The sequence below is a fragment of the Adelges cooleyi genome, unplaced genomic scaffold, assembly GCF_023614345.1.
Source record: "Adelges cooleyi isolate 19-005CV unplaced genomic scaffold, UGA_ACOO_1.1 ACOO_flye_CR_arks_rails_tigmint_CR_PRNA_40, whole genome shotgun sequence".
Taxonomy (NCBI): Eukaryota; Metazoa; Arthropoda; class Insecta; order Hemiptera; family Adelgidae; genus Adelges; species Adelges cooleyi.
Genome location: NW_026096079.1, coordinates 529,402 through 542,618, shown reverse-complemented (window position 1 = coordinate 542,618; position 13,217 = coordinate 529,402). Strand labels below are relative to the sequence as shown.

At 27.0% G+C, this 13,217-nt stretch overlaps 1 protein-coding gene and 1 long non-coding RNA gene across 5 annotated transcripts in view; both read left to right on the top strand.

Annotated features, from left to right (window-relative positions):
* Window positions 1-13,217, top strand: part of LOC126841648 (cytochrome P450 4C1-like) — a 63,004-nt gene that overhangs the window by 6,166 nt on the left and 43,621 nt on the right. Inside the window, exons 2-9 of one of the 4 annotated variants that reach the window (XM_050578231.1) lie at window positions 5,838-5,953; window positions 10,289-10,497; window positions 11,070-11,264; window positions 11,391-11,640; window positions 11,737-12,028; window positions 12,324-12,400; window positions 12,469-12,658; window positions 12,745-13,097. In XM_050578231.1, the coding sequence (XP_050434188.1) occupies window positions 5,933-5,953; window positions 10,289-10,497; window positions 11,070-11,264; window positions 11,391-11,640; window positions 11,737-12,028; window positions 12,324-12,400; window positions 12,469-12,658; window positions 12,745-13,073 (1,563 nt within the window). In that variant the 5' untranslated portion in view covers window positions 5,838-5,932 and the 3' untranslated portion in view covers window positions 13,074-13,097. Of the gene's footprint in view, window positions 1-343; window positions 539-664; window positions 915-1,011; window positions 1,304-1,589; window positions 1,667-1,734; window positions 1,925-2,011; window positions 2,447-5,837; window positions 5,954-10,288; window positions 10,498-11,069; window positions 11,265-11,390; window positions 11,641-11,736; window positions 12,029-12,323; window positions 12,401-12,468; window positions 12,659-12,744; window positions 13,098-13,217 lie in introns of those variants that run through there. The other 3 variants (XM_050578232.1, XM_050578230.1, XM_050578229.1) reach the window with 3 other exon arrangements.
* The window catches only part of LOC126841652 (uncharacterized), a 42,710-nt gene that overhangs the window by 16,650 nt on the left and 12,843 nt on the right, over window positions 1-13,217 (top strand). The gene's annotated exons all lie outside the window — the stretch shown is intronic.

The window sequence follows — 13,217 nt, the reverse complement described above, 5'->3', positions numbered from 1 at the left end:
CAAAAATCAAATTTCGACATAATTAACAATTTCAACTATTATCCATAAAATCTACTTAGTTTTCAACAATACTTTATGTATTGGAATTTTAAAAACAAACACATTAATGATTATATACGAAATTTTATGATCAATTTGGGAATAGTTAGTTTTTTCAGTAGAGTATTTTTTGTGTGACATTAACAAAAATTACATGAGAACCACATAAATATTCCAGAACGTTAAGATAGAAACTATTCATATACAAGAAAGGAATCCTTGACTGTTATTATTTTGTGAATTAATTAAATTTGTAATATAAGTACTTATGGACAAAATTTAAAACAAGCTCATTATGTTTAAGGTACGAGCATTCATTATTTAAATTTTGGTTATTTAACAAGCTGATTGTTTGTTTATCCAACGCCGATGATATAGAAGTAGTAATGAATAGTTCAAATTGTTTTCAAAAGGATTTCCCTTATTTGTTAGCGGAAGATGTTTTCTCAGGTACGGGGGTACTTACAACTAATAATGTACATGACCATAAAAAAAACAGGTAAATATTTGTTATATATAGTAACTATAATATTATGATTATAAATATTTTGTAAGAAACTAATAAAAAAAACTGTTCCTATTTAAAAAAGATGAATAATTTATTAATAAAACGTACGTTATTTAGGAAAATAATATCGCAATGGTTAAAGTATTCAAATTTAAAATCAATGATAACTTCTTTCTACGATGAATCCAAAATTCTTGCACACATATTGAGTGAAAAGTGTGAAGGAAAACCAATTGAACTTGAAATAGGCCGATTTTTCGACCTAGCATCGATGGACAGTATTGGAAGAACAGCGTTGGGAGAAGAATTCGATTCAAAAAATAAAGAGAACCATGTTTTCCGAAATAGTTATGAACGTTTAGCAAAAGTAAATTTTTTTTTTCTTCATTTTTGTAGTAACATAAGAACATTACACGGAACTAATATCCGCTAAGAAGATTATTATTTTTACATTTTAATTACAGATGTTTGCATACAGACTTTCGAATCCATGGTTTTTATTTTCGATTTTTTTTTCACTGTCATCGAAAAAACATGAACAACGAAATAGTCAACATTTAATGCATAAATTTGTTAATGACTTAATTCAGAAAAAACAAGTCGAACTCAATGAAAAAGCGAAAACTACAATTATTGGGAGTTATGACACAGATTGTGTTTCTCAAAAACCTATATCTCTAATTGAAATTCTATTAGCAAGCGAACAACAAATATCACCTAAAGAAATACGGGACGAACTTATAACCATTATTAGTGGTAAGCATTATATTTAAATTCTATAGCTGTAAAAAATTTTAACAATGTTTTCAAACTAATTTTTTTAGTTAAAAATTTCGGTATTTCAATGATGTATTATTTAATACTTATGTCATTAAATACATCATGAAAAAAATTCACCTCATTCTCTTCAAAGCCAAAAAAATCACTGCTTTTTATCTAAGAATTTAAACATGCTACATTTAAAAAAATATAAAATATAATTTCCAAAATTGTAAAGGAAATTCTACTAAATAACGTTATTTAAATGTATTTTATGTTTAAGCGGGACATGAAACAACTGCAAAATCAAATTCATTAATTATATTTATGCTGGCTCATCATCAAGATGTTCAACAAAATGTAACTTTTTCTGAAATAAATTACAATTCCATATTTATTTTAAGAAAACTATTTATTTTCGACCCTAGGTATATCAAGAAATAAATTCAATATTTTCTGCTGGCGATTTCAACCGATCACCTACACACGAAGATTTACAGAAAATGGAATACTTAGAACGAGTAATCAAAGAAACTATGCGGCTTTGTTCAATTGCACCCTTAATTACCAGAAAAGTAGAAAACGAAATGATGATTGGGAAATATGTTATCCCGACAGGTAGAATATTATAAGAAAAATAAGTTTTTTAAATTTCATAGCTAAATGGTGATTAAGTCATAGTAATCGAATATTATTATTTTATAGACGCAAATCTTCTGATTTGTATTCAATGTTTGCATTTAAATCCCAAGTACTATAAGGATCCAGAACAATTTAATCCTGACAACTTCTTACCTGACGTGTGTCGCCGTCGTCATCCTTTTGCGTACATTCCTTTTAGTGGTGGCTCAAGGAACTGTGTTGGAATGAAATACGCAATGCTTCAAATGAAGACTACGATATCTACTCTTGTAAGGTCCTATCGGTTTTCGCCATCGGAAAAATGCCTTACGCCGAAGGATCTAAGATTATCTTTCACTCTATCAGTGGAATTTATCAATGGATGTAACGTTAAAATAGAACCGAGAACATAATAGCTTGGAATTTAAAATGTTTAGGTGCGTTTTGTTCAAGTAATTAATTAAAAAATAAATTGTTATGTACTGGAAAATGTTTTGGTGTAAAAAAAAACACTGGGTTATTATTAACACTGGGTATTATTTAACTCCCTTTCATATAATATTATAATGGTATTTATTATTATAAATAGCAAATAAATATGTATCTTAATACTTTTTGTGTTCATTATTTATAGTAGTTATGCATAGCTTTAGAGTTTATCTGTGGATGTTACGTTAAAATAGAATGAAGATCGTATTGAGTAATTAAAAATATTTAGATATGTTTTAATTAAGGTAGAATTTATTTTGATTGTTTACTGTTTTAAAACAAAATTGAAATACACTTTGTTCTTTTAATAACATAATAATACACAAAAAACAAAACTCTTTGTAGATCATTAAACATGTATTAGAAATTAGGTAGTGTTTTGTTTCTCAGTGTATTTTTATTAGCTTTCAATATTGTATGATAGGGTGTATATTTACCCAATGTATTTTATAATAATCATTACGATATTGTGAGATTGATTTTGTTGTCAACATCATTGTTTTTTGTAAATATCTTAAAAGGAAATACACTGAAATTTAAAACTCAATTGTTATGGACTGGAAAATGTTTTAGTTTACAAAAAAGCACTTACCTCTATGTACATTATTAACGATTGATAAATATTTGTTAAAGTTATAAAATTATTATTATAATCTATATTTATAAAAATGAATGAATTAATCCGATCGCCATGAAACTTTGGGAAGCTGATGAGTACACTCCTGCAAAAGTAACTTGCATAGGTCTTGTCGAAAATTCCACCCCTAAGGGTGTCCTTAAACACGAATTTTGTACTTAAAATACGAAATATTTTTCGTTGCTAACCCGAAATAAACACTTGGTTGGTTAAAATAGTAACCAAGGTACTCGAGCGAATGGTAGGTGATGAATAATGGAACAGACCTATTCAGGGGGCGCTATTAAACATTGGAAATAGTACACTTGAGTAAGAGGGGGGCATAATCAATAAAATGTAATGTACATATGTATATCCAAAAAAAAACCGGGACGGGGTATGTTAAAGCTTTACAATATACAACCTAGAGTACTGAGTTTTTCTATCTTATTTGTAATTGTCTTACTCAGCTCTCGCAAACTAAATCCCAGGCGACGCCGGATCCGCATAGCTTGTAGCAAATAAATATGTATCTTAAGAGGGCGTTATACCTTTTAAAAACAATTGTAAAAAAGTTGTTTACGATAAAGCGTGTAGGTCAAAGCGAATCGGTAGAGTAAAAATGTTGGTACCTTTAAAAAGAGGAAAACTTTAACAAGGTTCTTTAGTCGGTTCTACAAAAAACTTTAATTTTTCCTACAATACAAGCACTTAAAAAAGTTAAAAAAATGTCAGAATTAAAATACAAATTGTGAATGTTGGGTTAATTATATAAAAAAAAAAATAGTTAAGAGCAATAAAAAAACATGGTGCTTAAAATGCAAATGAGTATAAATTAATTTTAAAAATTAAAGTTAAAAATATTCACTAGAATAAAAGTTATAATGGACTAAGCCTACGCACGACGTTTTAATAATTTTTAATTTCCTTTATATAATGTACACTTAGGCTAAAAACTAAATCGTTGAAGCCTGTATTTATCTCAATACACAAAAAAAAAAGTTATTTGTTATTTGTCTTTTTTCGTGGGATACCCTGTATAATATAATTTCATCAGCAACTGAAAACATGATTTTTCCATTTCAATAAGTATATTTTATTTTATTATTTTAGTTTATGACTGGTTAGGTCGCGGTTAGGACAATTCTAGCTTCTACTAGAGACAAGAGTTGCTATCGTGGGAAAGTGGTTTATAGTGCTTGGTGGTTTCCCGTTGCCTTCCGCACCAGTCGCGGCTGGTGGCTGGCTATTTCTCTCTCCAGACGGTTGTGCCAGCCCAACTAGAGAAACGGCCAGCGACCGTGATTCGAACCACGGCTAGTGCGTAAAAACCAAATTGTGTTCGATAACCAAATTGAAATGTATTTTATCTAGTTATTAACAAAAAAATACTCAAAGAAAAAATACTCTACGTTATTAGGCAGTGTTTTGTTTCTTAGTGTATTATTGTGTTAATTACAAAAATTATTATGTTTAATAAATATGAAGTGTATGTTTCCATATTGCCACACCAGTGTTGACGCCAGCGTGTGGACACCAGCGTGCGCATACCAGCATGTGGACGCCGGCATGTGGACAACAGCGTGTGGACAACAGCGTGTGGACGCCAGCGTGTGGACACCAGCGTGCGGATACCAGCATGTGGACACCGGCGTGTGGACACTAGTGAATGGTCACCACCATTATGTGGACGCCAGTGAGTGGACACTCATAAAGCACGATTTCATTAAACAAAATCAAAAGTACAACCATTTAAAACTGCATGACCAAATATACCATTAATGATAAATTCATAATATCGAGTAAGGTGAATTAATTTTAAACTAAATTAAATATTACCTATTAAAACAATCATAAAAATGCAAAAGTTATTAGAAGTCTATTTTTGTTAAACTAACAAATTATTCAATCACTGTACAAACCATTTGACATAGGTAACCTCAAACTGATATATTAAATTATGAACAGAGTTAGTTGTTATTATACATACAGTTGTACAAACATTATTTTTGTAAATAACATAAATTATTTAATCAATCAACTGTAAAAAACCGTTTAACATAGATAACCTCAAACTGATATATTAAATTATGAACAGAGTTGGTAATTAATATACATACAGTTGAAGAAAGATTTTTTTTGTGGATAACATAAATCATAAATTATTTAAAATAGATTATTGAAGAAAAAGAAACATTTGAAATGTTAGGTACAAATATTTGTGAATGGGTAAATATAATTATAATTAACTATTCACATCAAAACCATCAAGAAAATGCTAAGAATTGTTAAACTTAAAGAAAGTTATCAAAAGTCTATTTTTGGCATTTATTTATATATTCATCTATTACGAGATATTTTACCATTTTGTTTGTACTTCCACGCTGTTTATGTAAAATGGATGCTGCTTTCGAGTAAGTAATTTATATCATAATATAATTAATGAATTTTTTATAATTTTCATTTACTTGGCCGGATTATAGATGTTCTAAGCTTTATATTCTTTTAAAATAATACAAAAATTAAATTCATAATGCGTTATGCATTTGCGTTAGCTATTTATTCTATTGAATGTCCTTTAGTATATTAATGTGTCATTAAAATTCCTCGCTATAAGAAGTTAAATGTAAAAATTTAATTATGTGAAAAAAAATTAATGAAAAATATTCAATTTTGTATAAAATATTTGCATTTATATAAAAAATTAAAAAATGATTATATAATTTTAATTAAAGTTTGAATTGAAGAGAAACAATTGAAATAAACATTAATAGGTATAATATATACAAAAAATTTAATTTTAAGAAAAACGTATAAAAGGAACAAGAATATTAGAAATTTACCATTTGTGTTTAAGACTTACACACTGAAACTATATAATTTCAACAGCAATCAAAAACATGAATTTTCTATTTCAACAAGTAAGTTTTACTAAAAATATTAAATACGTGTTTTTATTTTATTTTTTCAAACATGTTTTAGTACTTTATGTAGTTAACCTTTACAAGGCACTTAAGTTGGCAAATATACCATCTCATATTAATAAGAACCCACATTTTTTTTACAGTGTGTTATTGCTTCAAATATTATACATTACAATTATTTAAGAATTAAAGTTTAACCTTACAACGAGTAAAAAGATGATTATTACCTTTAAGCAATTCTCAATGAAATTCTACCTATTATATACAATTTTAAAACTATAACATTCATATCATGCTTTTGGTCAATTTTTCGAATACATAATTATAAACAAATTTATTTTTGTATTACATTTAAATTGATTTTAGCCATATTACATTGTAAGTTAGTTAAAATATTTAGAAAACCGCCAATTTTTAGAGCTATTTTTGATTTTTCAAATTCTGATATTTGGAATCGGCAGGTAATATAAATGGAAACCCCTAAATTCGTTTGTATATTCTGTTATCGATTAATATTTTAAATACAATTTTTAATAACATACTAACCGAAAGTTATTGCTATATAAAGTTGATGTTCGTTCTGTAAACAGAAGCATTTTTAGAAATATTCAAATCAAATAATAATTATAATCAGACAATCAGAATATAATTTAAAAAGTATGATGCTTTAAAAACATGCACTACTTTGGGGCTAAATTAAGAATTCTTTTGGATAAACTAGCTTTAATTTAGTTTACAAACTCACATTAGCAAATTTAAAAGCAATCTGGTTATCAAAATAATCTTTATGACCTAATTGTTTGGAACTACTCAACCACCGACTTAAATTAAGTTGTCAATTAACAAAATTTCTGATTTCCAAAATAACTAATGACATTTTTAAACTTAACTGTGATTTTGTTGTAAGTTCCTTATAACACTGTTTTCAAATATCTAGTTTTAAGACAATTTAATCATTTAAACAGTCCACTTTGTAGCATTCTTTTATTAATAAAGTTGTTTATATAAAAAAAAAAGTTAATTAAAAATTTGAAATAGACAAACCAAAAACTGTAAAAACAAAAATTTTGTTTTCAAAAATAAATTAATTTAAACACAAGAGGTCAGCCTGGTGTAACTTTTGTTGTTCTCTAGGTGATAGATTATCAACACAATTGATGAAAGAAAAAAAATATTTTCTTGGGCCATAATAGGAAGTGGCTTAACCGCCAACGAGATTGTAATAGACGACTGCTCGGAGTTTAAGTGATTGAAAACTAGTTTTGGATAATTAACTTTAAAGTTATTTAAGTTTAAAATTTATGCCATATATAACATTATCTAACTAAACGTTATTTTTGTTTTTAGTCAATGTCAAATTAAAATGGATTTGATAACAATCGCATTTATAAGTTAGTTTTATTTTACTAGTTATAACTGACCGCACGTCTGTGCGCGGGCTAAGTTCCAACAATGTCAGTGTAACTTTCACGAACCAATTCCCACGGTTTTTCTAACTCTCATAAACCCATCTGCTTCCTCTTATAATGGGCTTTTGAAATTTGAAACATAGATTACACTTAAAGAGCTCCGGATGCTGTAAAAAACACCTGAGACCTTAATGTGTACCACGAAACTAAAAACTAAATAACTGCGGTTATTGTAAGAGATATTGAGAGTCTTATCCTTAGTGAAACACTATGTATAGCCAATATATTTGCTAAATGAATTAATTCAACTAAAAAATGTTTGTAACTGATAGTGATTGTACAGTAGAAAGTTAGAACATACATAAAATTTAAACAAATAATTATACTTTCGTTTGTTTATTAAAATGATTAAAAGTCACAATACTAAAAAGTAAGATAATTCAAGAAATTAATTCAATTTTTACCGAAATTTACAAAAATTAAATACTTGTAATATGTGTTTAAATAAAACATACGATTTTATGCAGCTGTACCCCTGGTTGCCAAGAAAGTTGAAAATAAAACGAAGATAGGAAATATGTGATCCCTGCAGGTAACACCAAAGAAAAAGAAATTATGTATTCAAATTTTTTCGCTTGTTGATATTTAATAATAATAATAGTTACCTATTGAACATTAAATATAAATATAAATGTCTGTTATACACACTATTATCGCGATTCCTAATTATTTATTACACTTGAATCGTCAATAATAACTTGAGTTTTAAAAACCATGAAAATCAATTGAATCATAATGGAGTGTCAATAATATATATTCAAATATTAATGACAACAATTTACTTAACAAACTGTTATTTTTAAGTTCAGCTATATTTATTAGTAAAACATTATGATTTATATCGTACTGATATTTGGGTTTTTTATATACGGTTTCTTTGAGTTTTATTAACTGTACGTTATTACATTAAGTTTGTTAGCTTCTTTATTATCCTATTAAATTATAATATGAATAGGTGATAGTAGGTTTTTATTGAAATTCGATTGGTTGTTAAAATATATATGTGAAAATTTCCCACTAGGAACGAAAATAAAATACTTAACAAACAGTTATTTTTAGATTTAGCTATATTTATTATCCTATTAAACTATAATATAAATAGATGGTATTGGTTTTTCTTACAATTCGATTGGTTGTTAAATATATATGTGAAAATTTGCCACTAGGAAGGTAAAATTTAATTTCCACTAGGAAATTTCCAAGAACACAATGTATATCGCTACTATGAAACCCCAAGGTTAATTGTTTTAATTGAATTGACCATAATTTAAATATGACTGAATATATAAGAAACACATATATGATACACATGATATTTGAATACTTTGATTTTAGTAGTGCTTACTCACTATATGTACTAAAGCTAATATATTAATGATTTGTGTTAATACTTATTGATTCGAAACACATACTTATTATAACATGTTGTTTCCAATTTAAATTTTGCTTAATAATATTCAAGAGAAAATTTAATATCTTTACAAAGTCATAGCTAACGACTAGATGGAAAAATAAATAAATATATTTAGGGTTTAAACTGTATATAAAATGTGTTGAAAATCAGTCCAAAATAAAAATGATATAACAAATATAATACAGAGAGAAAATCTGTAAAATGATATCAGTGACCTTAATGATCTTTCCAAAGAACATAAAAAATAACAACAGTCCATATATCTTTTATATTTACACTGGAATATTTATTTTGATTTTTTTTATCTTAAAAGATACATCGCCAAGTTAAGGGTTGAATTTAATTAACACAAATTATATTTATGTAATTAAAATTATGAGTATTTTTTGTCTGTAACCTAAAAATTATAATAATAATATTATAGCCCATTATTATCATGGTTAGTTACCATCAGAATCCTAATTTTTTTTAAAAATAATTTTGATGTGATTATAATAAGAATTCAGTTAATTATATGGTGTAAAGCTTAAAAGTCATTGATGTGGTTTTTTTACAACAGTATTATACCTAGAGTGTTTCAAATTAGTTATGGGAAATAAATAATACAAAAACAAGGAAAAAACATAAAAAAAGTTGATTGCCATGTAATAATTGAAAGTGAATAAACTAATGTTAAAATTAGTGTGAACACAAATTAATAGCCATACATGAATAATATATTTGGCTCATTACTTTTGTGTTTTAAACTTCCATTAGTGAAATCAAAATATCATTACAGAGTACATAGTATTATTTTGTCGGCTTCCAAAAACATGATTCTTTTATTTCAACGAGTAAGTTTCACTACCAATTTAATGTTTGAGTGCTTTAAGTAGTTAACCTTTATTAGAAACTAATTTTAGCGTTAAATAAAATCTGTTCAATTAAAAACCTTAATTTTTTTTACAGTTACGTGGTTTTTTGCCACACATAGTATATCATCAATAGTATTTTAGTATTAAAGTTTATTCTTAAGATGGGTAGAAAAATGGAGTATAGTATTATAATTATCTGTACTAAACCTGTGTGAGCAATACTCAACGAAACGCCACCTCTCATTCAAAATTTTAAAATGAAATAACTTAAAAAATGATTATTTAAAGCTGGTTGTCGACAATTACACAAATTTAATTTAAAGAAAAAAGCATTTATGAGGAACCAAATTATGAGAAATTTACTATTTGTGTTTCAAACTTATAATAGTGAAACAATAATAATATCATTAAAAAGTACATAATATTATTTTATTTTATACCTATATTATTTCATCAGCAACCATAATATTCCTTTGGTCTCTATCTTGAGTACATAATGATAAAATATGTTTTATTTATGTAATATTTAGATTGATTTGAGCCATATAACATTGTAAGTTAAATATTTTCAATTCATATTTTTCTTAAATTTCAGATTTTTAATATGAGTTATTTTCAATCCATTATACTTACTATCCTGTTAGTTATATCGATAGTAATAATTCAAAGGATAAAAAACCAAAGACAAATTACTTTGGCTGCTCAAATACCTGGTCCAAAAGGTCATTTTGTTGTCGGAAGCCTAACGATTTTTACTCAAGGAACAGAAAAGTTCTTAGAGAATATGAAACGACTATGTAAGATGTAAGTTATCGCGAACAAGCATGTAAAGTTTTGTGGTATAATGTTGTCTAATTACTGAAAACATTTTTAAGTTAAAATACAACTGATACATGTGTAATCTAATTTGTTAAATATTGGAAAGACGACGTAGTAAAACCAGCTTATAAATATGCAAGATGTAAATACTTGTAGTTAACATGCATTTATTTTGTGGAATAATGTAGCCTTAAGCCAAACAAAAATCAAATTTCGACATAATTAACAATTTCAACTATTATCCATAAAATCTACTTAGTTTTCAACTATACTTTATGTATTGGAGTTTTAAAAACAACATAGTAAAAACAAACACATTAATGAATATATACGAAATTTTATGATCAGTTTGGGAATAGTTAGTTTTTTCTGTAGAGTATTTTGTGTGGGACATTAACAAAAATTACATGGGAACCACATAAATACTCCAGAACGTTAAGATAGAAACGATTCATATACAAGAAAGGAATCCTTGACTGTTATTATTTTGTGAATTAATTAAATTTGTAACATAAGTACTTATGGACAAAATTTAAAACAAGCTCATTATGTTTAAGGTACGAGCATTCATTATTTAAATTTTGGTTATTTAACAAGCTGATTGTTTGTTTATCCAACGCCGATGATATAGAAGTAGTAATGAATAGTTCAAATTGTTTTCAAAAGGATTTCCCTTATTTGTTAATGGAAGATGTTTTCTCAGGTACGGGGGTACTTACAACTAATAATGTACATGACCATAAAAAAAACAGGTAAATTATTGTTATATATAGTAACTATAATATTATGATTATAAATATTTTGTAAGAAACTAATAAAAAAAACTGTTCCTATTTAAAAAAGATGAATAATTTATTAATAAAACGTACGTTATTTAGGAAAATAATATCACAATGGTTAAAGTATTCAAATTTAAAATCAATGATAACTTCTTTCTACAATGAATCCAAAATTCTTGCACACATATTGAGTGAAAAGTGTGAAGGAAAACCAATTGAACTTGAAATAGGCCGATTTTTCGACCTAGCATCGATGGACAGTATTGGAAGAACAGCGTTGGGAGAAGAATTCAATTCACAAAATAAAGAGAACCATGTTTTCCGAAATAGTTATGAACGTTTAGCAAAAGTAAATTTTTTTTTCTTCATTTTTGTAGTAACATAAGAACATTACACGGAACTAATATCCGCTAAGAAGATTATTATTTTTACATTTTAATTACAGATGTTTGCATACAGAATTTCGAATCCATGGTTTTTATTTTCGACTTTTTTTTCACTGTCATCGAAAAAACATGAACAACGAAATAGTCAACATTTAATGCATAAATTTGTTAATGACTTAATTCAGAAAAAACAAGTCGAACTCAATGAAAAAGCGAAAACTACAATTATTGGGACTTATGACACAGATTGTGTTTCTCAAAAACCTAAATCTCTAATTGAAATTCTATTAGCAAACGAACAACAACTATCACCTAAAGAAATACCGGAGGAACTTATAACCGTTATAAGTGGTAAGGATTATATATAAATTCTATGGCGGGAAAAAATGTTAACAATGTTTTATAGCTAATTTTTTTAGTTAAAAATATCGGTATTTAAATGATGCCATTTAATACATCATCTCAAAATATTCTTCATAATGACATGTAATAAAAAAATTCGCCTTATTCTCTTCAAAACCAAAAAATCACTGCTTTTCATCTAAAAAATTAAGCATTCTACATTTAAAATAATAGAAAACATTATTTCCAACATTGTAAAGGAAATTCTTCCAAATAACGTTATTAAATTTGTTTTATGTTTAAGCGGGACACGAATCAACTGCAAAATCAAATTCATTAATTATATTTATGCTTGCTCATCATCAAGATGTTCAACAAAATGTAACTTTTTCTGAAATAAATTACAATTCCATATTTATTTTAAGAAAACTATTTATTTTCGACCCTAGGTATATCAAGAAATAAATTCAATATTTTCTGCTGGCGATTTCAACCGATCACCTACACACGATGATTTACAGAAAATGGAATACTTAGAACGTGTAATTAAGGAAACCATGCGACTTTATCAAACTGTACCCCTAATTGCCAGAAAAGTAAAAAACGAAATGATGATTGGGAAATATGTTATCCCGACAGGTAGAATATTATAAGAAAATAAGTTTTTTAAATTTCATAGCTAAATGGTGATTAAGTCATAGTAATCGAATATTATTATTTTATAGACGCAAATATTCTGATTTATATTCAATGTTTGCATTTAAATCCCAAGTACTATAAGGATCCAGAACAATTTAATCCTGACAACTTCTTACCTGACGTGTGTCGCCGTCGTCATCCTTTTGCGTACATTCCTTTTAGTGGTGGCTTAAGGAACTGTGTTGGAATGAAATACGCAATGCTTCAAATGAAGACTACGATATCTACTCTTGTAAGATCCTACCGTTTTTCGCCATCAGAAAAATGCCCTACACCGAAGGATCTAAGATTATCTTTCACTCTATCAGTGGAATTTATCAATGGATGTAACGTTAAAATAGAACCGAGAACATAATAGCTTGGAATTTAAAATGTTTAGGTGCGTTTTGTTCAAGTAATTAATTAAAAAATCAATTATTAGGTACTGGAAAATGTTTTGGTGTAAAAAAAAACACTGGGTTATTATTGGGTTATTATTAACACTGGGTATTATTTAACT